This window comes from Chrysochloris asiatica, unplaced genomic scaffold (genome assembly GCF_000296735.1).
Source record: "Chrysochloris asiatica unplaced genomic scaffold, ChrAsi1.0 scaffold00001, whole genome shotgun sequence".
NCBI classification, from domain to species: domain Eukaryota; kingdom Metazoa; phylum Chordata; class Mammalia; order Afrosoricida; family Chrysochloridae; genus Chrysochloris; species Chrysochloris asiatica.
This window is the reverse complement of record NW_006408519.1, coordinates 47,975,643-48,002,325: the sequence shown is the minus strand read 5'-3', so window position 1 is coordinate 48,002,325 and position 26,683 is coordinate 47,975,643. Positions and strand designations below refer to the sequence as shown.

The following is a 26,683-nucleotide window of genomic DNA, read 5'->3' as shown; positions in this document are numbered from 1 at the left end:
ATATATACACATACATACATACATACACACACACACACACAACACGTGTCCATGCTTTTAAGAATGTGCATGATACAGGCAGTTACTGACGGATTAGAATACAGGCAGTTACTGATGGATTAGAATGTTTCATATGTTTCTTTATTCCTTTGTTGTCAGCATTGTTGTTAGGTGCCATGGAGTCAGTTCCCACTCATAATGATCCATATACAACAGAAGGAAACACTGCCCAGTCCTGCACCACCAACCTCAAAATCATTGCTATGTTTGAGCTCATTGCTGCTACCAAGGTGTATTTTAGCACACATATTTAAAATCACATATGTGCTTTTGAAATTACTATATTCCTTTTTTACCTACTTTCATATATTTATATAAACATGTTTCAAAATTCTTTTGTTGCACTTTCCATTCCATTGTTTTAGTGATCCCTGGAGTCCTGGTGTGGTGATATGGGTTAATGCGCTAGACTGCAAAGTCAATTTGAACTGCAGAGTCGGTGGTTCAAGCTCACCAGCTTGGAAACCCTATGCAGGGTTGTTATGGGTCAGAACTGACTCTATGACACTTAACAACAACAACAACAAGAGCCACACTAAGTCGATTAGAAGTTTCCAAAGTGCATCACCCTCAACCCTGGCTGATGTGTTTGAGATGCAGCACTTTGGAAGTCCATGAAAGCGGCTCTCATTCAAGTGCTACCCTTGTACTCTCTTAGCTAATTTCAGGGGAGTGGGTGTTCATTTTCCCTTTGATCTTTGTGATCTCCACAACATTACCTTGGACTGACTGCTTGCTTTCCAAATGAGTTGGAAGATTTGTTTACGATATAACATGCAGCATATCCCATCTGAAGCCCCAGCAGTGATGTCGACAGCTGCAGTGACATCATCACTTCAGGGCGCTGTTTCCGTATTCAAGAAGGTGACTTCCATAGGATCCGCAGCATGCACTAATTGAGGTCACAGGAGGCTAATGTGCTTCCCTAACAGGGATCGTGTTTTTCTTGTTTGAAAAAAAATTGTGTTTGCTGTGTGACAGAGCGAGCAGACATACGGAAAGGCATGACCCTTCCTGAGTGAATAAAACCTAATGACTTGCTTGTCTTTGACACCATACAAATGGTTCCAGATCCCTGCAGCAGGGGCATTGGGGGAGGCCTGAGAGGGAAGAGCTTCCGGAGAATGTCCCTTTTCCCCAGTGATGCTCCAGAACAAGACCACGTTCTCTCATTGTCTTTCTTTCTGGGGGCAGGGGGCGGAGGGTGTCTGGATCTCCCGGGAATTGATGACCTCATAGAGGAAGAGAAGTAGGTGAGGTAGAGCAGAGAAATGGCATTTTTGGGAGACCCTAGGCATCAGTCCTTTCTGTGCGAGGTTAGGAAAACCTGTCCCCAGGAGTCCTGGTGTGGCATTATAAACCTGGACTGCTAACCACAAGGTTGGTGGTTCAAACCCACCAGCCACTCCTCGGAAACCCAGTACAGGGTTGCTATGAATTAAAACCAACTCGAAGACACTTAACAACACCACCAATCCTCCAGGCAGGTCTTGGATAGGAATTAAATGATATAATGCAAATTAAATTCAGGTTGCCTGGCATAGTGCTTGTCATATATACAAGCTCCAAAAATGTTGTTGTTGTTGTTGTTAAGTGCTGTCGAGTCACTTCAGACCCATAGCGACCCTGTATAGAGTTTCCAAGGAGCAGCTGGTGAGCTTGAACCACCAACCTTGAAGTTCAAATGGCTTTGCAGTCTGGCACATTAATCCACAGCGCCACACCAGGACTCCTATTAGTGGATCTTACTTGATCAGGAGTTCCTGGGTAGCACAAACAGTTAAGCTCTCATCTAGTAACCAGAAGGTTGGTGGTTTGAACCCATTCTTAGATACCTCAGAAGAAAGGCCTGGTGATCTGTTGTATATGTGGTCACCATGAGTCAGAACTGACTAAAAGATACTATTAGGTGGGTCCATGGCAGGATTCTTACCTTCCAAGCAGTAGACCTATGTTCAGTTCCTGGCCAATGTACCTTCTGCACAGTCTGCTTCATCATCTGACAGTGAAGGTTTGCAGGTTGCTGTGATTCAGAACAGGTTTCACAGAAGCTTCCAGACTAAGATAAACAAGGAAGAAAGGTCTGGTGACATCCTTAGAATATCAGCCAGTGAACATTCTCTACATCACAGCCATGTGTTCTGCAGATGCTCACAGGTCAGTCCCTGGGGCTCTACAGTGAGTAAAACAACCTGACAGGTCACCCTGTGGAGTCTGATTTAGAGGTTTCAATGAGGAGCTGGGAGTCCAGGGAGACTGCATTCACCTCTGTGGTTTACTGTTGGAGGGAGGGAATCCAGGAGACGTGGGTGGAGGCAGCCTTAAAGAGAAAGCAAGGCAGGCTGAGCTTCTGAGTGTACCTCAGGCCCAGCTGGCTAGCCAGCTGCCAGGTATACTGCCCTTTCGTGTTTGAAATGTGAGCCATTTAGACAGTGGGCACTGTTGTTATTGTTATAGGAGAAATGTGTGTGTTAGAATGTGGTTAGGATAAAGCTTTCCCTGGTCATCTGATACTGCAAAGATAAGCTGGAATTTCGGGAGCTGTTTAGCTGAAGAAGGGGCCTTGGTGGCGCAGTGTGGGTGAGCATTGTGCTGCCGGCTACAGTGTCAATAGTTCAAAACCACCAGCTGCTCTGCAGGAGAAAGATGAGGCTGTCTGCTCTCATCAAGATTTATAGCCTTGAAAATCCTAAGGAACAGTTATTTGGGTCTAGGGTTCTGGTGGCGCAGTGGGCTAAGCACTTGACTTCAGACCCCAAGGTCAGTGGTTCAAACCTACCACCCATTCCACAGTAGAAAGATGAAGCTATCTGCTCCTGTAAAGATTTACACACCCAGAAACCCTATTGGACAATTCTACAAGTCAGAATCAAATCAACAGCTTTAGGTTTGGGGTTTCAGTTGGAGAAAGTGGAGCTTCCATGGAGGAAGGTTGCTGGGAGGAGGGAGAGGGGAAGGGACAGAGAGACGGTAGGGGGGAACGATGGCAGGGAAAGCAGCCCTGGGTACCAGACCCTGGGGCTGCTGTCCATCTGCGGCACTGACCAAAAGTACTTTGGGGAGCTAAGGAAGGGCAATAGACGGTCTCATTGGCACCCCCCCTCCAGGCCCTTCCTGGTTACTTACAGCTGCAGGGGGGCCTCTTACACATGTCCTGGGTGGCAGATGTTTCATCAGCATGAATAGATTCTGGCTTCACACAGGGTTAGGTTAGAATCCCAGCTCAGCTCCCTACAAGCTCTTGATTTGAGACAAGTGATTTGATCCCCGAAACTCTCTGTTCCTACAAAGGAGTAAAGAGTTCTGCCTAAATTCTCTAGTGCCGCTGCAGCACAAACACCAAAAGTGAGTGGCCTTAGCAAGCCATTTTATTTTTTCACAGTTCAGAAGGTTAGAAGTGCAAGTTCAGGACCACACCGCCGGGGAAAGTCTCTCCCTCTGTCAACTTGGTAGGAATGTCCTAGTCTCCCCGCTCCTATTCCTTGACTTCTGGGTGATGTTCATGTGGTGTACGCAGCATCTCTCTTCCTTTCATCTTGCTTTCTTGCTTCATCTCTTTTCTGTTTCAGAAGAGATCAACTTAAGACACACCTACATTAAACCTGCCTCATGAACAACCCAAGGAGCTCTGGTAGCGTAGTGGTTATGAATGGGGCTGCTAATCTCAAGGTCAGCAATTTGAAACTACCAGCTGGTCAACAGGAGAGAGATAAGGCTTTCTGCTCCCACAAAGATGTATAGCCTCGGAAACCCTATTCAGGGTCACTGTGAGTTGGAACCGACTCCACAGCACACCACCACCACTACCATTCCCAAATGCAATTATGACCACTACAGAGCTTATGATTCACAGCACATATTGCCTGGGACACAATTCAATCCATAGCCCAAAAGGGCTCCAGGTAAGATAAACACTATGCAGATGGACATCTTTAAACATTTAGACAGACTTTCATCTCAGGACAGGGAAGCACATTCCCTGGAAGCAGTCAGGATATCAGCAGTGTGCTTCTGAGAAGAATGTCGTAACAAAATATGCTGGCACTGCTTGCCTACTTAGAGAATAAAACTCACTCCCCTCGACACCTTAGCTAAATGGGCAAACTTTCATTTTAAAGGACTCCAAAGCTGGAGGTGAACCAGCTGTTAACCCCCAGCCTGTCCTCTGTTGTTTGCATAAAAACTTCTAACTCAATAGAGACAAAGGATTGCTTTGTGCAGGCAAACCATGTTTCTTGCATTTTGCAGATATTAAGTTTTGCATAAATTGAAGGTTTGTGGCAACCCTGTATCAAGCAATTCTATTGGCACCATTTTTTCAACAGCACATACTCCCTTTGTGCCTGCCATATTTTAGTCATTCTCATACTATTTCAGACTTTTTCATCATATTCTTGCAAACACACTATAGTAGGAAACGTAACTTTTCTATGTACCGGAAACCAAAAAACCATGTGACTTGCTCTATTGCAATATTTGTTTATTGCGGTAGTCTGGAACTGATGCCATAGCATCTCCAAGGTCTGTCTGTATTTGTACTTAGTGACGCCTAGCTCCAGTCGGATTAGTTCTCAACATTAATACACCTAACCGAGTACAAGGTTTTTTTCCTTTGACAGCGTTTATGGCACATGGTTTTTGGCCTGGAAATGTCCGTCCTATCCAAGAGCCCAATTCCTCACGCGGATCTGTCCTGTCCACGGTGGACTGGGCCAGAGTGTCCTGCAGTCTAAACAGAAGCTGAAGCCTGAACCACATTTCCTGCATAAGTGCCCCTTTCTGGCTTGTCCATGAGCCTTCTTGCTTTTGCTGAGAAAGCATTAAAGTCTATTGCTCTTTTCTTGGGGGCAATTTCTAAAATTTTCAGTCCATTAACTAAAAAGTGGTTTCCTGAGGAAAACATTAGCTTCACCCTGGCTCATAAAGCTGTCCACATGGAGTTGGAGCCAGGGCTGGCCACTGGTGACCAGAGCTCCCTGTGTGACAAGGGGAGACAAAGTGTGAGGGGCTGGTGGGTTCTTTGATCCCTCACATACAGGAAGGAGATGGCTACTGGAGGCTGGCATCTGGTCTACTAGTGACCAAACCGGTCACTGTAGGTACAGAGATGGACCAGTAGCTACCCAGTGTTGCTAAAGCACAATACCACAAGGAGGTGACTATAACAAACAAAAGTCAATTTTTTCACTTTCAGAGGTTAGAAGTCTGAATTCAGGGTGCTGGTTCTGGGGGACAAGGGTCCTGATGATAATGTTGGTGGTTCAAACCTACCCAGCACTTCATGGTAGACAGATGTGGCAGTTTCTATGAAGATGGCAGCATTGGAAGCCATAAAGAACAGGGTCCCCACAAGTCACATGGCAGTTGGATTTGGCTCTAGGGGAAGGTTTCTTCTCTCTGTGTCAGACCTGGGGCAAGGCTGTTGTCTCCTTTCAGTTTCTGTTCGTAAGTTCCCTGGAGGTCTTCATGTAGCATGGTATCTATCCGCCTCGTTTTGTGCTTGTTTGCTTAATCTGCTCTTTTATTTCTCAAAAGAGACTAACCCAATATACACCCTACACTGATCCTGCAACCTGAGCATCACAAAGACCACTCATTCCCCAGTGGGTTATAACCACAAGTATAGGGGTTGTTGTTGTTAAGTGCTGTCAAGTCGATTCTGACCCATCGTGACCCTGTATAGGGATTCCAAGGAGCAGCTGGTCAACCTTGTATTTCAAACATTACAGTCTGATGCAGTTGCTCACAGCATGACATCTGGACCCCAAGTATGGGGATTAGGAGTACAGAATTTGATTCATAACAGTATGTGAGAGTCCCAACAGAGGGTCTAAGTCATTTGAATCCTTGATGAGTATTTGTTGAATTCACGGATGGGTGAATGAATGCTTGGGTAGGTAGTTTCTACTTTCAGGTTGCTTACAGAGATGCCAAAAGGTCAGACAGACAGATGGACAACTTGAAGACAAAGAGCTCAGAGTAATGATACTTACAAATATCTGTAAGAAGGCAGAAGAGGAAGACAGGCAGAGGTGGCTTTATGACAATGTTTGGATTGTGCTAAATCTTAAATGATGGTAGGTGTTTGAGAGTTTAGGGCATGGATGGAAGAAAATCCCAAGCAAAAGGAATAGTGTGTGCAAACCAAGGTGTAGCAAATAAGTATAGAAGAATGTGAGTTATTTTTTAGCAGCCTCCAAAGTTTGTTGACATATATGGAAGGTGACCTTCAGAAGGGGGTATATAAACACGATGCAATAATAAGAAAAGATGCATTAATTTTTAAAAAGAAACAGATACAAGAGGATGTGGATTTTTTCAGACATTTTTATATGTGTTTATTTTCTGCCTTCTATCTCTGCTGATAAAATCATAATAATGCAACTCTGATAGCTTTTTCCCTCCTCAATGAGACTTCATCATAGGTGCGGGAGTTTGGTGCCATGTTGTTTGTTTTATTAAGTATCCTAAGATAGAGAGCTTGTGGGACATACCAAAGGCCACATGGTGGAGACATTCTCCTGGAAGTCAACCTGAAGTCCTTTGATAGCTCAGTCTTCCTTCCTGAACCTCCTACTACCACAGCGTGCTGGTGACAGATCACTGGACACATTTCTTCTTAGTTCAACACACTTTTTTTTTGGTATTTTTTTCCTTATTTCTGGACTTCCTCCATACCCCAACCTTCCCATACAAATGACTTTAATCTTTACTAGTGATCTCAAGAATCTCGTTCTTCCCAGAACCAAACATGCAGACCCGTTGCCATTCAAGTCAGTTCCCACTCACAGTGACCCTGTGTGGGACTTCCAAGACTGCAGTCTTTACTGCAGCACATAGCTTCATCTCTCTCCTGAGGAGCACCTTACAAAACCACCCAGAACCAGCCATAGCAAACTGTTGTGTTTGGTTTTCAGGTGCTAGTAGTTCAAAGAATTGTGTTTTGTTTTTGTAACTTTTTATTGTGCATTGAGTGAAGATTCACAGACAAAATCATCAGCTTTACATTCAACAAATTCAATTGTGTTTCATCTCAATGATGCCAATTCCCTTCCTGCAACAGCAATTATACTGCTTCCTTCCTGTGATTCCTATTTCATTCCACCCACCTTCCCATCCTTTCTCAACTCTGTCCTTGGAAAATGTTGCCCTTTTGATTTTAAATGATTGATCATTTTATGGTGACTATATCTTGCTAGTGTTGTTATCTCCCCCTGTAAACCAATCTGGACTCCTGGTGTGACATTGTAGGATCAGCACTAGACTGCAAATCACAAGGTCGGCAGTTAAAACCCACCAAGTATACCTTGGAAACTCTATGCATGGTCACTATGAGTCGGACCTGACTGAAGACACTTAATAAAGACATATACCTATCTACTGCTTGGCTAAAAATTTGGCCATGAGGGTGAGTTCCATTCCAGATCTGAATGATGGTTGAGGGCCACAGTCTTAGGTTCTTCCAGTCTCTTTCTGACTTATTATCCTGTTGTTGTTATTTTAAATAATTTTGAGTTTTGTTCCACATTTTCTCCCACTCTGTCTGAGATCTTCTAATGTGATCCCTTTCAGGGTAGTTGGTAATGCTAGCTGGGAACCATCTAGCTCTTCCAGTCTCAGAGTCATGATGACTGATGTTCAGATGTTCCATGAGTCCATTGGACTCATTGATTCCAAGCTTCGTTGATTCTTATTATTCTTCTTTCTTCCACACATGGAAAGACCAAAAGCTATACCTTAGATGGCCACTCATGAGCTTTGAAGATCCCAGACACTGCCTACCCAAGCAGGCTGTAGAACATTGTCTTTGGGGACTATGATATGCCAGTTGAGACGATGGTCCTGAGCCCACAGGCCTAGCAACTCATTGTCTTAAGATGTTTGGTAACATTTAGGAATTTTCATCACTTTGCCTGCTGTATGCTCCAACACATTCCTAGTTGTATTTTCATGAAAGGTAAATTGTTGTTGTTGGGAAGTGCCATTGAGTTGACTCCAACTCATAGCGACCCTGTGTGGGTTTCCAAGGAATGGCTAATGAGCTTGAACTGCTGATTTCACTGTTCAAACTCACCTTGTAGTCTAGTGCATTAACACAAAGTGCCACACCAAGACTCTGAAAAGTAAATATCTATGTACAAATACCCCCTTTCAAACTCATATGTTTGTGGTGTATATGTATATATATATATATATTGTTGTTGTTAAGTTCCGACCCATAGTGACCCTGTACAGGGTTTCCGAGGGTGTAAATCCTTATGGGAGTAGAAAGCCTTATCTTTCTCCCACGGAGCGGCTGGTAGTTTCGAACTGCTGACCTTAAGGTTCGCAGCCCAATTCGTAACCACTATGCTACCAGAGCTCCATATATATATATATATACTTGTTGTTGTTGTTGTTAGGAGCCATTGAGTTGATACTGACTCATAGCGACCCTATGCACAACAAAACAAAACAAAACACTGCCTGGTCCTGGGCTCACCTCACAATTATATATATAAATTGATTTTTGTATTTTATATATATGTTTGCGTAATCACTTTTCCTCCCTTACCCATTCAGCCTATGTTTCAATCTATGTATCTATGCACTAAGCACTGTTGTTCCAAGGTTGTGCATACATCACTATTTACCTCTATCCCCTGTATCCCATGCATACTCCCTGTATCTTCAGCTGTCTTCATCATTCTTCTGCCACCCTTCCCCTTATTGCTTATTGCCATCCCCATTGCCCAAAATAACACATGTCTACCCTCTAGCCAGGGAATTACTCTCCCCTCCTTCCCACTGCTGGTAACCATCAAAGAATGTTTCTTTTAGTACGGAAACCTTTTAACCTTTTCTTTAGCTTTTACCATAATGGCCTCATACAATAGTTGTCATTTTGTGATTGACTAATTTCATGAAATTGGGTGTAAGTTCGCAGGATAAATCGGTTTTCTACTAAAATATTCACACACATGTTTTTTCATGATATTGACTGCAATCTCTACAATGTAATGACACTCTTAACACATCCTCTCTATATTTACTGTTTCTATTCATCCTCCTTTCCTAGCTCTTGTCCTCTGAGCTAAATTTATCCCTGGGAAAATGCTGCCCTTTTGGCTCCATAGGATTGATTGTTCTAAGGAGTACAGACCTCCCAAGTGTGCTGCTCACCTTATAGACCTGTCTGTTGTTTGTCTGAAAATTGAAACTTGCGGGGAGTTGAGTTTCAGGTGTGAAGGGGAACTGAGGACTGTAGTCCCAGGACACACCATATTATTCTAGAGAAATAGAATATTCTAAGTGATAATTTGAAGAAAATGTGGTGAGAGGACTCATGGCGGCAGAGGGGGGATATGGGAGCTTTGTGGGATGCTGTAACTCCCAAGGACAGAGACACAGGAAGTCATAGCCATCCATGGCTTTGGAGGGACAAGAGAAGGAAAAGGTATTCCTGACCCACACAACAGGACCTGAAGTCATGAAAGAGCTCAGAGAAGGTCACAGTTGTGAAGGAGGACAGGAGTCAGGCACTGAATCCCCTGATCTCTCTGTTCTTTTACTGTCTGAGCTCATGCTGGCTCATCCCTTTGGCATTCTTAGTGATTCTGGTCTGTAAGGAATAGCTTTCTTAGGGCACAGAGCAGAGAAGAGAACGGACCTGTGAGTCAACAGAGGAGAACCAACACACATATCCACATATCCTGATGCCTTTGCTCATCCTTCTAGTTAGAATGTCCCTCAGTCTCTCAACAGAATGAGAGGCTTGGGTTATGGGCCATCTCTTTAATGAGAGTATTTCAAGCCCTAGTCCTCCCATACCCAAGAGCTAGACTTGTATTCAGAACTTAGCAGCCGGTATATTGTCTCTGGATGGTGCAAATAGCTCATCAAAAAATTAGAGGTTCAAGTCCACCCAGAGGTGCCTCAAAGGAAAAGTGATGCACTTCCAAAAAATCATCCATTGAACTCTGGAGCACAATTCTTCTGTGTCACCCATAGGGTCACCATGAGACTGGGTCAAGTTAAACTCAACCAGTTACTGAAATTGTGACTTATGTGGCTGACTCATCTTTGTCCTCAGTGCCTATATCAATGCTTGCATTGAATAAACAATAAACATGAGTTGAATGAATATATGACTTTTGCATCCATCCAAGCAACAGACGTAGTACAGGAAAAGCAAATCATCTTGGAAGCATCATTGTTTAAAATAGATGCCAAATACAAGGTTTTCTGATGGAAAAGTTTGTAAGAGGGTAGACCAAACCTCTGTTCTCAATTATTGCTTTTCTTCCCTTCTCAGAAAAAAGTAAAAATCAGATGCATTGTCATACAGTTGCTTCTTGCCGATGACGACCCCAATGTGCTGCAGAGTAGAACTGTTCCAAAGACTTTTCTTGGCCTTAAGCTGCAAGGAAACATCTTAAATCTTAACCGCATCATCCTTTCATGGTCCCACTAGTGCTGGTAGTTGTGTTGTGGAATCTATAGCAACCCTGCATAGGGTTTCTGAGGCTGTAAATCTTTAGGGGAGCATAAAATCTCATCTTTCTCCCATGGAACACCTGGTAGTTTCAAACTAATAACCTTGAAGTTAGTGGCCCAACTTGTAACCACTATGTTACCAGAACTCTTTTTGATCCCACTGGGTAGGTTCAAATTGCCAAGTTAAGTTAATTTCTGTTATTGTTAGGTGCCATCAAGTCAGTTTCCATTCATAACACTGTCCGTACAGCAGAATGGAATGTTTCCCAGTCCACACTGAACCCTCACAATTGTAGATATGTGCAGATTAATAGTCTAGCACCCAAGGGCCCCAGAAAAGTGAATTAGAAAATATCAGTACCTAGTGTATTTTTGGTGGATGAATTTCATTGGTGGTTTGGAATCCAGGTTGAAATATGTACATGATCCAATCTAGAGTGTGTTCTGGTTGGGGTCTAGTGAGGTGTGGAGAAAGCTTGGGAAGATTGGGGAAAATGGTCATAGGTATGGGAGGGCTCATATTGGAGCCACCCTGGTCAACCTTGAAGGTTATCTGATTGCCATTGTTGGCTGAGGTCCTTGTGGAGTTGGATGAGGGTGCTGGGCTCCTGGGTGGTCTCTCAGAGTGATCTATGGAGTCCAGGTGGAGGGAGTGGGCTTCCTCGGAGTATGCAGTCAGGGATTCAGGTCAGTTGGACGAACAAAATGCCATTTTTTTTTCCATTGGGTTGACCATTTTTTTCTCTCTTTGCAGGGGGACCGAGGAACTCCTGGGATTCCTGGCTCTCCTGGCAGCCGTGGTGACCCGGGCATTGGTGCTGCTGGCCCTCCGGTGAGTCCTTGCCCTCAGGTCATGAAGCAGGGTTTCCCTGCCACCCACCCCCCCACCTCAGCTTACCAGTGAGTCACTGGTCCTGGGCTAGTTGGGTAGCAAATCAACCTTGCTGACATTGGTGCTGAAATGTGGATTCCTTCTTATGGAAATCAGACTTCTAGGGAGACCAAGTTTGCTTGTATGATTCAAAGAGCTGTAGGAGAGTAGAACTCACTACAATTAAAAACAAGAGGTGTGGGGAATAGATCCACTAGTCAAACACTGAAGAAATGAAGTGAAATCCAGCAACACTGGGCTAGTTGGGCAAGGGGTGTCATGTGGGAGAAACAATGTGCTTTCATGTGTTTCAACCTATCCCTCACCACCACCCCCCAAAAAAAGTCCATGGCCTCTCTTCGTTCAGTAATTACAGGTAAGAACATAAATGGAATTGAGAAAAGTTTCAGAATGTCCCCAAAATAAAATCCATGGAGTGATCCTTAAATTGTTAGTTTTCATGAATAATTCACATCAGCCTATTAGGTGAGAGTTTGCAAACTCTGTAGAGGTGTAATTTGAAGACTGCTGAAATCTTTGAGTTATATAGGATCACAAGGATCAATGAAGCCCAGGCCCCCATCCAAATTGAAGGCTGCCATCAGTATCCTCAACTACCTCTCAAAATAGAAGACATATTTCTTTCAAAGCCAATACGTCTGGCTTTGAAAGTTAGGCATTAATTGCAACAGAAAATAGAAATTTTGTTTGAAACCTATTTTCACAGAGAACAAGATTGTGATCTTCTGTACTTTCCACTCATTGCTTCTCATTGTTCCACAATAAAAAACACATTAAAAAATTCTTCCCCTCTATTGAATGACAGATTTCACAATTTGACGCAGATTTTTTATCCTGAGATTTGATCTTCTTCTGTTTTGCCTTTATTTGCTCAAGGCACCATACCTTATTAACAGCTTAATTGTGTTTACTTTTTCCTTGATAGTCATATCCTACTATTATTTTTAAAAGCTCAAATACCTAATACTTTTAAAATGCCACACAGTTAACCTGCTAACAAAAAGATGAGAAGCTCAAGTCTACCCAAAGGCACCTTGGAAGAAAGGTCTGAGTATCTACTTCTAAAACTTCAGTGATTGAAAATGCTATGAAGTACAGTTCTACTCGGAGACACATAGGGTTGCCTTGAGTTGGAGTCAACTCAACAGCAACTGTTTTCTTTTAAGCCTGTTATGCCCAAACTACCCATGTATTATCATGATCATCATTGTTGATATGATCATACTTATTATTTTAACTCAGAAGCACCATCTAACTTTGTCCCTGTTGCATGTAACCTGAACATAAACCAGAGGACCACATGGCCCAGTCTATGCTTGGCTCTGCATTCAAGAAAAGCAGACCTCACCCAAAGTAATGACAATATTCCAATTCTTCATGTGTGTCTCCCAGAGAATAACACAGGAAAGCCAAGTTGTCATCCACAATAGTACTTCTGAAAGCTCCACTTAGGGCTGGGCAGAGTGAGACAGAGAAAGAAGGTGTGTTCTGGAGCTGGTTGCTGCTGTAGGCAGTTGGGACTCAGTCTCCTGGAAGACCTCTGGGAGACTGAGTGGGCAGGCTCAGAATTGTTCCACCAAAGGGACAATGAGCTGAGTATTCACACACCAGCTCCTGTCCATCCTTGATTGAAGACTTGATTAAAAACTCCATTCCTCCACCCCTTGAACACTGAAATTCGACAACTGTTCTCTTATCTCTGTGGCCCTCTACACCCAAGTGTGCCTCCCTACTTAACCATCATAAACTTCCTCTCCTGCCCTCTAAAACATGGGCTGTTTCCATGGTGACCAGTGGCCAGGATGGTGTTGCATCTTCTCAGTTGTCTCAATTGTACTATGGATGAAGATACATGGAGTTAACCTTGAAAGTACCTAGTTTAGCTCTGCTTTTCTTAAAAGAAGTGCTCAACTAGATTTTTCATTAACAAAACCCTTCACCTCATGATCCTACCTTCACCTTGTGGCCATGCCTGTGTTTTGTCTGTTGTTGAGTAGAAGATACAGGATGATGCAAGATGCAGTGAAGAAATCCAAGAGCTCAGAGTTTTTGCTCTATGGAATTTTCTTTTATTCCCAGTCTGTGGGAGTCAGAGCTCTGAAACATGCAGGAATTACCCCTTAGAATAGAGAACTGGTTGTGAGCCAAATTGCAGAACCTTCATCTGGGGGCGGTGTCCGCCTTCACTGAGCATGTTAACTAACATCCACTACCATGTTTCAATCAACTCCCCAAGGATTTCCAGAATCAAGTCTTCACTCAGAATGTCAGGAAGCAGCAGTGGCCACAATTCACCTCACCTCCCTCTTGAGAGCCCAAATCTGTGAAATATGTTCCTATCTAAGTGATTCCACCTGAGAAAGAACTGGCTGGCTTCAGCCAAGAGGCTGTAAATCAAGTGTTTAGTGTCTTCCCACCAGTCTGACTTATTAAAAGCTTCCATGGTAGATGGAACCTTATTGAATTTCCATAAATCTTGCTTTAGGCCACTTGCCCAGGATGTTGATGTCCTAGGAATCTGTATGGTGGGTGCAGAAAAATGCTGAGAGAAGGTTTGTGGAGGAGGTAAAAGAGAGGGCAGCCAGGGAGTGGGTGTCAAATCTACTGGGCATTCCATGGACCACTTACACGGCACAGCCATTCTCTGAGCAGGCCTATGGTTCTGCGCCAGATATAGAAACAATGACTGTCTCCATTTGGTCCTTTGAAAGCTGGATTCTCCCTTGGCTAATGTGAGACACTACAGAAGTAGTCCCTGAGAGCAGGGTTCAAAGGTGAGGAGTTTATCGGGGGAGGTGATGTTGTGATGTCCAAAAGCTCCACTTAGGGCTGGGCAGAGTGAGACAGAGAAAGAAGGTGTGTTCCGGAGCTGGTTGCTGCTGTAGGCAGTTGGGACTCAGTCTCCTGGAAGACCTCTGGGAGACTGAGTGGGCAGGCTCAAAATTGTTCCACCAAAGGAACAATGAGCTGAGTATTCACGTACCAGCTCTTGTCCATCCTTGATTGAAGACTGTTGTCTGGACCTGCCCTACAATGCCAGCTCTCCTGCATCACTTGCTCGGGGTGTAATGGCAAGGTTTACTATTCCATCAGCCTCTCAGAGTAGACCAGAGAGGTTCCAAGCCATTCTTTACTCCCTTCTTCCTGTGACTTATTTTCCAAGCGCTTTGGCATCTGGGAGCAAGGCAGACTCCGTGAGGGAAGCCCCCTGATTTATGTGCAGCCCAACATCTTCATCTTGCTCGGGGTTGGGAGGATGACGGAGGCAGTTATTGTTTGGGATTTTGGTTTTCCTTTGCAAGACATTAGCAAATAAAAGTCTCCTAAGTCTTCGGTTCTCTAATGTTCCAATAGCAACATTTAGAATGCTTAAAGATGATCCCACCAGGCTTTAGGGCAGATTAAGGAGTTTACAGTTACATGGGCAGTTGAAGCCTAGAGTTTGGACAGACAGGGTTTCCACTAATATCTAGGTGACCCAGGCTCTGTGCCTTCCATCTGGATCCATTGCCAGCAATTTTGGCAGCATCTTCGGGGCTATTGGCAGAGTGCACACACTAGTGAGAACACTAGTACTCAACCTCTGACCCAGTGACACCATGCCATCCTCTTCCTGGGACATCTTTCTTGGTTTCTCCATCTGGAGAACTGTCTCCTTTTCTGAGCACTGTCTCTGGATTCCTTTGTTGATGGGAAAATCCATTCTCCTGTCACTTGACTGGAAACTCTCCTTTCTTGGCTAAATCATCCTGGAGCTTACTAATTGAGTAGCGTAGCACATTCTTCTGTCTTCTGTGTTTTCTGTAAATGAGTTAATTGGACCTAGAGACTTATCAGATTCAGGTTTGATAGTTTTGGCAAGACTTTATAGGTGGCATGTTGTTCTATCAAGAGGCCTGTGATGTCTGGTTGTGTCTCTGTTTGTGATGCTAGCATCTTTTGATGTTCAACGCTTAGACCAATTAGGACTTCAAATGTTGCAAATCCATGCTGATGTAATCCTGTCATGTCTTATTTTGTTTTTACTTTATAAACTGGAATAATTCTATTTGGGTACCTCGTGGCTCAATTCATATAGACGATAGGAAATAAATACTCACGTCTCTCTCTCTCTCTCTCTCTCTCTCTCTCTCTCTCTTTTTTTAAATAACTATGTGGTTTCTTAGCTTTCTGCAAATTAGTTAATTTGGTGTTTTTAAGAATATTGTGAGCTCTTGGATTTAAGCACATTTGATGCCTCAATATTTTGTAGTTATTCTTCCTTTCGATGTTCAAATTGTCCCATCCTTAGTGAATGGTAGTCTATTCAAGTAGGCTCATGAGTTCTTTTTTATTAACTTTTAGTAGCATTTCTTTGTGTTTTCAGTGCAGGCTTACTCAGCACTTTAGCTTCCCATTTGACAATTTCTACAATAACTTGTTCAGTGATGTTGTTCACATTCTCCACAATGGTTGAACATCGTCATGACTTCCATTCTGATTATTCCATTTGCATTCATCTAGTTGGCTCCTGGGGAGCCTGGTGACTCCATATGCTAAGCACTGGACTGCAAACCACAAGGTCTGAGGTTGGAGCCTGCCAGCTACTCTGCAGAAGAAAGATGAGGCTTTCTGCTCCCACAAAAAAACTCAGAAACCCAATACAGGGTCACTGAGTCAGAAATGACTGAAACACACTTAACAGTGAGAACTGCTGGCTCCTGAGTGTTTCTTGGCACCAGCCTAGAGGTCGTTGATCATTTCCTTGCTTTCTGAAATGACAAGATGCTATACTATGTGTATTTCTTGGCCAGAACTAGGATCAGTCATTTCTCCAAGGAGGTATAATTCTTTTTAATGGAAATCAGTAGGAGAAGACCAAAATTTAGGTGTGAAGGTAACATGGTCCTGGTGTGGCATTGTAGGGTAAGGCACTGGACTGCAAGGTTGGTTTAAACCACAAGGTCAGCAGTTCAAATTCATCAACCATTCCTTGGAAACCCTATACAGGGTCACTTTGAGTCAGAACCAACTCGGTGGCACTTAACAAGGTAACATGATGCTTTTGAACAAACACCTCACAATGGGTCATTTTGCAAAACCACAAAATAAATCAAACCTGCTGCATTGAGTTGATTCCAACCCTATAGAACAATAACCCTATAGGACAGAGTATAGAGTTTCCAAGACTGTAAACCTTTTATGCGAGCAGACGGCCTTATTTTTTTTCCTGTGGAGTGACTGACTTTGCAGTTAGCAGTCAAATACCTAACCTAGTACACTACCAGGGCTCTTGAATCCTGAAAAAGGTTAGAATTGCTAAAAACATGATCATCTGAAGTGATTTTACAATACGCCCTTTTAGACACACTTCCATGTTTCTTCAAATACTCACATAAGCTAACAAAACAGCTGTGACAATGCTTTTTATTGGCCAGACACTGGCCTGGTTCTCTACTTATAGTGCCTCTTTTGATTTCTCACAACACAATGCAAATTGATACTCTACTTTTAGAAGATCAAAATGGCTGTCAGAGGAGACACTGAAACTTGCTTTCCAGTGTAGAGATGCTAAAGCAAATGGAAGAAATGAGGTGATAAAAGAACTGAAAAGAAAATTTCAAAGGTCAGCTCCAGAAGACAAGGTCAAGTATGAAATGTGCAAAGACCAAAAGGGAAGAAGAACATGCTTGCATTTTTCAAGATGAGAGAACTGAAGAAAACATTCAAGCCTCAGCTTACAATATTGAAGGCTTCCATGATATGGCGCTGTAGGATCAGCACTGGACTACAAACCACGAGGTCAGCAGTTCAAACCCTCTAGCTGCTCCTTGGAAGAAATAGACAGGGACACTGTACCAAAAAGAAATGATCCTTAGTCAACCATTTCAAAAGGTAGCAAATGATCAAGAGCCAATGATACTGAAGGAGGAAGTCCAAGGCTTCAGGAATTGATCGAATAAAAATTGAAATCTTTCAACAAACTGATGCAGCACTGGAGGCACTCACTTATCTATGCCAAGAAATTTGGAAGAAAACTACCTGGCCAATTGACTGGAAGAGATCCATATTTGTGCCTGTTACAAAGAGCGGTGACCCAACAGAAAGCTGTAATCATTGAACAGAATATCATTGCATGCAAGTAAATTTTGCTAAAGATAATACAAAAATGGCTACAACCGTACATTGACAGAGAACTTCCAGAGGTTCAAGCCACATTCACAAAAAGACATGGAATTAGGGATATCATTGCTGATGTCAGATGGGTCTTGGCTGAAAGCAGAGAATACCAGAAGGATGTTCACCTGTACTTTATTGACTATGCAAAGGCTTTTGATTGTGTGGATCATGGCAAGCTATGGACAACATTGCAGAGCATGAGTATTCTGGAACACTAACTTGTGCTCATGAGGAACCTGTTCATATACTAAGAAGCAACTGTTCTATTAGAACAAGGGAACACCGAATGCTTTCAAATTAGGAAAGGTGTGTGCCAGGGTTATATTCTTTCATCATATTTACTCAATCTGTATGTTGAGCAAATAATCTGAGCAACTGGATTATATAAAGAAAAACATGGCATCAGGATTGGAGGAAGAGTCATTAACAACCTGTGATATGCCGATGATACAACCTCATTTGCTGAAAGCGAAGAGGACTTAAAATACTTATTAGTGAAGATCAAAGACCACAGCCTTCAGTATGGGTTGCACCTCAATGTAAAGAAAACAAAAATCCTCACCACTGGACAAATATACAACATCCATATAAGTGGAGAAAAGATTGAAGTTGTCACATACTTCATTTTGCTTGAATCAACCATGAATACTCATGGAAGCAGCAGTCAAGAAATCAATGACTTATTAGCATTTGGCAAATCTGCTGCACAAGACCTCTTTAAAGTGTTGAGCAAAGATGTCAGTTTGAGAACTAAGGTGCACCCAACCCAAGCCATAGTATTTTCAATAACCTCATATGCATGTGAAAATTGGACAGTGAAGTAATACCATAGAAGAATTGATGCATTTGAGTTATGGTGTTGGAGGAAAATATTAAAACTACCATGGACTGCTAAAAGAACAAACCAATGTGTGTTGGAAGAAGTATAGCCAGAAAGCTCTTTGGAAGCCAGGATGGCCAGACTTTGTCTCTCATACTTTGAACATATTATCAGGAAGGAGCAGTCCCTGGAGAAGGATATCATGTTTGGTAAAGTGGAGGGTCAGAGACAAAGAGGAAGACCCTCAACGAGATGAATTGACACCGTGAATGGGAATGGACTCAAATATAGCTATGACTGTGAGGTTGGCCCAGGATTGGGCAGTGTTTCGGTCTGTTTTGCATAAGATCACTATGAGACAGTACCAACTCAGTGACACCTAACAACAATAACAGCCTTTAGATTACAATGGAGGAAATTTAAGCTCACAGCCACTAATTACCTTGCTCAAGAACTAACAGCTAATAATTACTGAAGATTGAAATGAAGTCCTTTCTCAAGGAAAGAAAATTAAAATAATACAGCCATCATTATAGCTTGCACCTCAATGTTAAGAAAACAAACAGTTCTCACAACCAGATCAATAATAACATCATGGTAAATGAAAAAAGACTGAAATTGTCTAGGATTTCATATTGCTTGGATCTACAATCAACACTCATGGAAGCAGCAGTCAATAAATCAAATGATTTATATTGCCGTCAAAGACCTCTTTAATGTGTTAATGATCAGGAGTGTCAGTTTGAGGACTAAGGTGTGCCTGACCCAAGTCATGGTATTTTAAATCACCTCATATGCATGTGAAAGCTGGACAATGTATACAGAAGACTGGAGAAGAATCAATGCATTTGAATTGTGGTATTGTCGAAGAATATTGAGAATCTCATGGACTGTCAGAAGAAAGAACAAATTTGTCTTGGAAGAAATATGGCAGATTACTTCTTAGAAGGGACAATAGCAAGATTTCAGCTTTCATACTTTGAGCATGTTATAACTGGAGGGACCAATTCCTGGGGAAATTAGAGGGTCAGCAAAAAAGAGGAAGACCCTCAATGAGATGGACTGGCACAGTGGCAACAACAAGGGGCTCAAGCTTAACAATCGTGACAATGGTGCAGGACCAGACAGTGTTTAGTTCTCTTCTGCATAGGGTTGCTCTGAGTCAGAACTGACTCAATGGCTCCTAACAAAACAAAACATCTTGCTCTGATTTAGGGGTTTTCTTCTCCACAAAACCAAATTCTCACTTTAAAGTAATCCCTGATTATAATCACTCTACCAGAGGTTTTCCTTTCATTGAAAGTTTCAAATCCTTTATCTTCTGTGAGAAACCAGGTGTACTAAATCTGAGTGGATATCTGAGACCATCTTCTGACCTGATACCAATGTGATTGCTGTAGAGGGGGAAGGCAGCACTCCTCAACCATGATAAGATTGGCCTATGGCTCATCTTCTAGATGGGGATCTTCAAAAGACTCGTGGAAAAATTGTATTCTCTTCTCCATTGGAACATATTCCAATTCAACCAATTATATTCAGAGGGCCAAGGGAAGTGTGTAAGGGAAAGTATTGAAACAAAACAAAACAAAACAAACACACTCAAAATCGATCACCTTTTCAGGATTATTTGTGAAGACTTGTAAAGTGAGGATCAGGCAAGAAAAGGGCTGCTTTGTGAGCTTAAGTGCCTAAATCTTGTGTACCTATTACTTTTAAGAAAATAGTTTTAAGTGTAAGCTGAAGGAAATACTTGGAGTTTTACCTGGGCTAGCGGAGTCCTGTTGTCGCACTGTGGGATAAGCACTTAAGGCTGGTGGCACAAAATCACCAGCTGCTCCTCAGAAACCCGGAGTCACTATGAGTTGGAAACCACTTGATGGCGTTTGTTTAACAACATCAGCAAGTGAGAGTTGGTGCAGCTCTCCACGTGTGTTTGAATAGGAGGCGAGAAGACCATCCACGAGAGAGGAAGTGTGAAAAATAGGAATCTGTGGGTTTAAAAACAAAACAAAAAAATTAATTCAAGTTTTCTTTTTATAACAGATAAAACTCTACTTAATTAACTAAAGCAGCCATTTATTTCTACATTAATACAAACAAAAATTTACTAAGTCCATTAGAATAAATTGAGAGCATTTCCAGTATTTCTGTATCTTTGTATATTAATTTCTTAGCATTGTCTAAGATGTAAGGGAGTTCTTCTTTGCTAATGTCCCCATCTTCCCAAGTCAATGCCAATGAGACCACTTGTCAAGGCAAACTTTGTTTAGAAGCTGATAAAATAAAGATTTGAGTTTGGGAAATAGAATGTGATTTAAAAAAAAAAAAAAAAAAGGAAGGGAAATCCATTCTCTTCCAATCTCACTTTGCCATAAATTTTTGAAGAGCTCTCCTTCTTTCTCATTCCCCTGCTATTTATAAGTCTCATTATACCTAATTACTTTGAGCCATGTGATTGTTCTGGAATCCAAATAGCCTCCCTGTATGCACATAAAAGAACAGTTCAGAGTAAACATAGCGATCAAATTCCACTGAGTTCCATGATGAGTTTTTTAACACCGTTAATAACAAAATCCATCCTTCACATGAAGACTTTATATTCAATGATACAATGAAAGAATCTGGAATCTTCCCTAATGACCAAGTGTTATGACTGAGGTAGAGCTGGACATTCAATTTGTGAACATCGATGTCTGGTTCTAAAATGACTTGAGCACATTCCCCATTAAATCATAAATGATGCCTTACACCATTTCCTTGTGTGAGATCCTCCTTTTGGAATAAGTTTCCTGCATTAATAGGGCACTACTTTGAAAACAACAGCATTCAGATGCACCTAGGGTGTATTGGTCCATGTGTACCATTGACTTACAGTCAGAACTGCAATACTGGGAACAATAGCTTCCAAGTCAAGTAGATCAAAAGTGGGACTCCAAATCTCTTGTTCCACTTGGCTGACTTTGGATGAGTTGCTTACTGGCCTTTAGCTTTAGTTTCGTCACATGTAGCAAAGAGACATGGAAAATGCAGTTCTCCATGGGAGAAGCAGGGAGCACACTCCTGCTCCCAGCTGTATACGCCCTTCCTTTCCACCTGTGACTCATGTACCTATGAATCCCCCTAGCCAGCCCTCCTCCTCATGCTCCTGGTATGTAATCACTGCTTCATCCATTCCTGGAATGCAATCTAATTCAGAAAGAGCGTGGAAACAAAAGGTTCCTTTACTATCCTGGTGGCTTTTCAGGTCAGTTGGTTAAGAGAGGACACAGAAGGATAATTCCAGAGATTTGCTATGATTTGGGGCCCTTTGTTTTCAGTTGGCCTGTGAATTGGTTCTTTGTCCTTTTTCAGTTTAACGTCCAAACAGGCTCCACATGAAAAAGCATTCACCACCATTCTTAGCAAATGGTTCTTCCTGGAAACCCCTGTTTCATAAGAGTTTCGATGTCACTGAAATTGTTTACTGAAATTTCCTTTCTACCTTTTTTATTGTTCATTTCTCAGAGTTGGACTCTGTTTAATATCTGCTGGTAATAACATTTTGGATAATGTTGTACTAGTTTTTACTGTGTTTGGTTTCTTCTTTAAACACATCTCTCTAATTAGTTGTATCAGATGGTCCTGCCCTCCGAAGTTCATGGGGAAGACTAATTTTATCGCTCTCGTGGAGAATGGCTCTGTAATTGGAGATTTTGAGTTTGCGTTCTTTGGGGTGTATTTGTGAGGATTCCATAGCCGAACACAGAGGCTACCTCCATATGCTTTGTCTGGGTGTCCCACGGGTCTCTCTGTGTAGACATGCCTTGCCTTCAAGCTAAAACTATACTCATATTCCACTACATTTATAGCTAACCACCCCAATAACTATGCGAAGGCAGGACACAGCTCATGAATCCTTAAAGGCAGCTTTTATTCATTATGTGCGTATATCCACAGCACCTTGGAAACAAAGCCCGGCAATCTACTTCTGAACAATCTGCCATTTCAGACCCTAAGGAGCACAGTTCTTTCTCCTCTAACACACTTGGGGGCTGGCATGAATCAAAGTCAACTTGACCTCTGGTTTGCTTGTTTTCCTTACCCTAGGCAAAGGCAGATCAGTCTTCTTAATACCTGTTTCTATTCCTTTGCTGAGGTTGTAACTCAAGCACCATCAAGCTGCACCCCATGGATCAGACAGTGTCTTCTGCCTGTTTCTGTTTCACCTACATACTCATTTTTACATTTTCAAACAACTAAAGAAATTCAAAAGAAGATGCTTTTATGACATGTGAAAATTAAATGAAATTTACATTTTAGTGTCCATAAATAAATGAAGATTTGTTGGAACACAGCTGTGCCGGTTCACAAATGATGAAGGTGGGATGATGTGCCTTAAAGATGGAAAGGGGCCAGCTCCTCCTTGTAGCTTACACAGAAATACGACCTCACATCTAAATGAGCAGTCCATTCCTATTTTAATTACTTGTCTGTTTGCTTCTTAGGGCCCTATTGGACCACCAGGAGAGAAGGGACCAATGGTATTGTATGATTTAAATTAAGGGTTGAGCTTCTAGGGGGATCATTCTGCTCAAATCAAAGTGATTTTAAATGGGATGGCCCCCATTGCACCTGCAGAAACTACAGAGTTGATGTATGTTTTGTTGTGCCTTGTGTCAACAACAGAAGTAAAATAAATGAAATGTAACCAAAAAGAAAAAGATAGGAGGGGCCCAAAAGTAAAGTAGTACCTGAAAAGTCCTGACATGAACCAGTGTGGGTGCTCCAGGATGTAGGTTCAATGTGTGGGGTGATAATAAAGGGGGAGGCAGTGGTATCATCTGTCTATCTCCTGTGCTCAGTTTACGGCTGGGCAAATGGAGACTGGCCTTGATCTGTGGCGTGTCTTCATCACAGATGATAGCTTAATGACTTTTGTCACACAAATGCTGGGGAAATGTGTTGGGTTCCTGTCCCCTCCACTCCAGCCCTGTGGCGGTGAACACACGAGGGTTTATTCTCAGTTCGTAAGATGAACATGACCATGCTCGGGGTCATTGTGGAGATTAGGGGGAATGGCTAAATGCAGACCTAGCTTACTGTACCCTGCAGAAGTTACCGTCTTTACAAGTGGGGGCTTGAGGTGACCCCGTAGGTATCAGACCCTTTGGTGCCATTTTCCCAGCGGCGTGTGCTCAGTTTGTGCTTCAGTGTCACATTTGGGCTCACAATATCTCAAGTACTCACAATATCTCATACTGCATAGACCCCAGCAGAGTGTCAGCCTCACTAGATGCACAGGAAAACCAAAACATACATGTCACTCGCTTTGCTGAGACAGTCACTTTATCATGATGCTTTGGAACAGAACCCCCATTGTCTCCAAGGTCTCCCTGGAACAGGTTGTTTTAAGAGGATCGGTAATGATATTATGTGTACTTGTGTGTATCAGGACAATGGGGAGCCCTGCCAGCTCACTCCCCTGCAGGAGGGGCTGTGAATGTCACTGTCATGATACCAGTCTTCCTGTCACATGTATTTATTCCAAATGCTGCTCATTCATGTAACCCTTGAAGTAAGGAGGAAAGGGATTCTAATGCCCATTTTCATAGATGAGGAGGCTGAGGCTCAGAGCACTTGATAGATAGGCCTGAAAGTCAGGGAATGTCAGATCAGGGTGGATTCTAAACATCGGGGTGGTGTGAAGGGGATGCGATGTCCTTGGATCCCAGGGAGGCTGAGTTAAACTAAGCTGACACCTGTCAGGACAGAGAGCAGATCCCCACCTGCAGATGTGTTGAAGGAGAGTCACAGAGCAGACACCCAGTGGCTTCATGAGGGTTGGTGTTACCCACTGTGATCACCCCAACTCCTGCTGACCCCACCCCATGCCTCCCTGCAGCTGCTCTTTGCTCCCATTGGTCAAGATGAGATCCTCCTCTCTACCCATTGTGGGGTACTGTAGTCCACACACCCGCACGCTGACTGGCCGTGTTGGGGGTGGCCATGGGGCGAGGTGACAAGTGATCCCAGTGGGTGAGAGATGTTACCAATCCAATGAGGGCACTGCCTGGATGGCCCCTCCCCTGCACACCAGCCAACCTGCTGTCAGAATCCAGGATTTGCTTTAGTGTTCACACCTGGGGTCTGCACCCTCCATACCCCACCCTCCCCTGATAACACCACTGAAGGCATTTGTGGCATTTCCTGGTGTTATTTTCACCAGAATGGGAAGGATTTCTTATAAAAATCAGTAAATGCTTTGCTTGCAACACTGAGCACAAGTTGAGGTATTTAGCATCTCAACAATCCCAGAAGCTTGTTATCCAGGGGATGTGGTCCTGGGGACTTAGGTGCTGGCCAGGCTGGTCCTACTGCAGTGGTGCCACTTTCACTGAGCACAGGACCAGGCAGGGGCTGGCAGCTTGGGGTTGTCCATCATTTTGCACAGAGTGCAGTGAGAGGAGCAAGCCCAGAGCAGGGTGTTGGTCCCTGTCTTTAGGGCGTCACAGTCCTCTATGGGGTATTTCCACTGGAGTGGCTGAAAACCTTCTGTTCTTACTCCTCAGGGATCTCGAGGCTTACCTGGGTTCCCAGGGCCCCAGGGACCAGCTGGGCAGGACGTAAGTACACAGTAGCCATACCAGTTCAGTTGGGGTGCTAGGGACACCCCTGCAGCACACCCCCACAATAGGACTGGTCACCCCTAAACCCCCTTGAATGTTTGGCCAGAGACCCCAGTATGATCTTCTGGGCTCCATCCATCCCTGCCTCTTCACTATCAGCATTTTTCACTCGTTTGTTCCTTTATCTATTTAGCTAGCCAGCTGGTCTGCTGACCATGGTTTATAGCATTGTATCATTGAGTTTCTTAAGCTTTTATGTTTTGCTCTCAGAGCTTCCTAAACGCCTGGGTACCCCATGGACTGTCTCCTGTTTTATGTCAATTTTTTTACCTATCTAGTGCCAAGTTAATGTCTTCTTTATTCCTTTCCTTTTTTTCTTAGGGTGTGCCAGGAAATCCAGGAGAAAGGGGCCCTCCTGGCAAACCAGTAGGTCATCTTACTTTCCTGGATGAATGTTGATTCCACAGTTACAGTAGATTATAGTGAAAGGATGCTGTTTCATGGTTACAGTTTATTACAGTGAATGATGTGCATTAAAGGGGAAAGGTGCAGAGGGTGGAGTCCAAGAGAGACCCCAAACAAGCTTCCTATTATCCTAATACCTTCAGTGGGATTTTACAGGTAGCAGGTAGTTCTCTCAGCCATGATGTGTGAAAACCTACGTGAAATATTGCTAACCAGGGTCCCTCTCCTGAGTCTTGGTATCTAGCCTTCTGGACGGGTTGGTCATGTGGGCATGGAACAGTACATGAAATACTTGAGCCCCTTCAGAGGTCAGACTGCCTGCTGATGCCCGAGGCCCCCAGTCGAAAGCATATTGTTGTCATAACTTTGTGGTGAGCCTCCAGGTGAACAGAGATACTCTTCTGAGGTGGGCTATTCCAATAGTTGAGAGACTACCTCCCAGGAACAGGGAAAGGAGCAACCCTTTCTTTGGAATGAGCAGGCTGGGGAGCACCTGGCCTGCTAAGTTCATCCCTTCATGCCCCTTGATGGTTCCATGAGCAAAGAGAAGGGCAGGAAGGGTCTCTCCCATGCTTCAGGCCCCTAAAGACATAGCATCTCTCTCCTGGGAAGCCTGGCTCAGGGGAGCTGCCCTAGAAGCAGAGTCTGCAGCAGAGACCAAGTGCTCTCAGGTGAAACCTGCAAGAGATTGAAAGCAGCAGCATTCATGACAAGGACAAAAGCAAGTATGGAGTGTGAGTGGACTAGGAGGGGCAGTCCTTTCTTGTGTCCACATTGGTTGGTCATGGGTCATTGGCTGCCCCCAGCAGGGGGGTGTAGCCTCCCTCATGTTTCGGTCAGGTGAGAGGGATGTAGGCAGGACACCGTCTTCTACACCCCAACTCTTCCAGTCATCTGTTCTCCTTAACCTTTGAACCGAAGGCATGACCTGCCACATGTAAGGATATGGCCACTTACCATGCCTGCCATGGCCACCTTCCTGAGGCCAATGCCCTGTACAGACCTGCTCCTTGTGTATCATCTGCAGAGCCATAAAAATTACACAAGTAGCTCAGAACAAGACACTAAACAAATTAGCTCCAAGGCTAAGCTGTATCTAGACTGAAAATCCGCTCCTAGGTTGCTCACCATTTGTGACTATTACCTAGCCATGCAATCTGATATAATTGTTGGTGCTGGGTGTCATTGAGTTGATATAGAGTGTAC

At 43.3% G+C, this 26,683-nt stretch overlaps 1 protein-coding gene across 1 annotated transcript in view; it reads left to right on the top strand.

Annotated features, from left to right (window-relative positions):
* The window catches only part of COL22A1 (collagen, type XXII, alpha 1), a 283,964-nt gene that overhangs the window by 177,332 nt on the left and 79,949 nt on the right, over positions 1–26,683 (top strand). Inside the window, 7 exon segments of the mRNA XM_006830721.1 lie at positions 1,355–1,399; positions 2,619–2,626; positions 4,879–4,885; positions 11,291–11,368; positions 22,892–22,927; positions 24,956–25,009; positions 25,394–25,438. Of these exon segments, the coding sequence (XP_006830784.1) occupies positions 1,355–1,399; positions 2,619–2,626; positions 4,879–4,885; positions 11,291–11,368; positions 22,892–22,927; positions 24,956–25,009; positions 25,394–25,438 (273 nt within the window).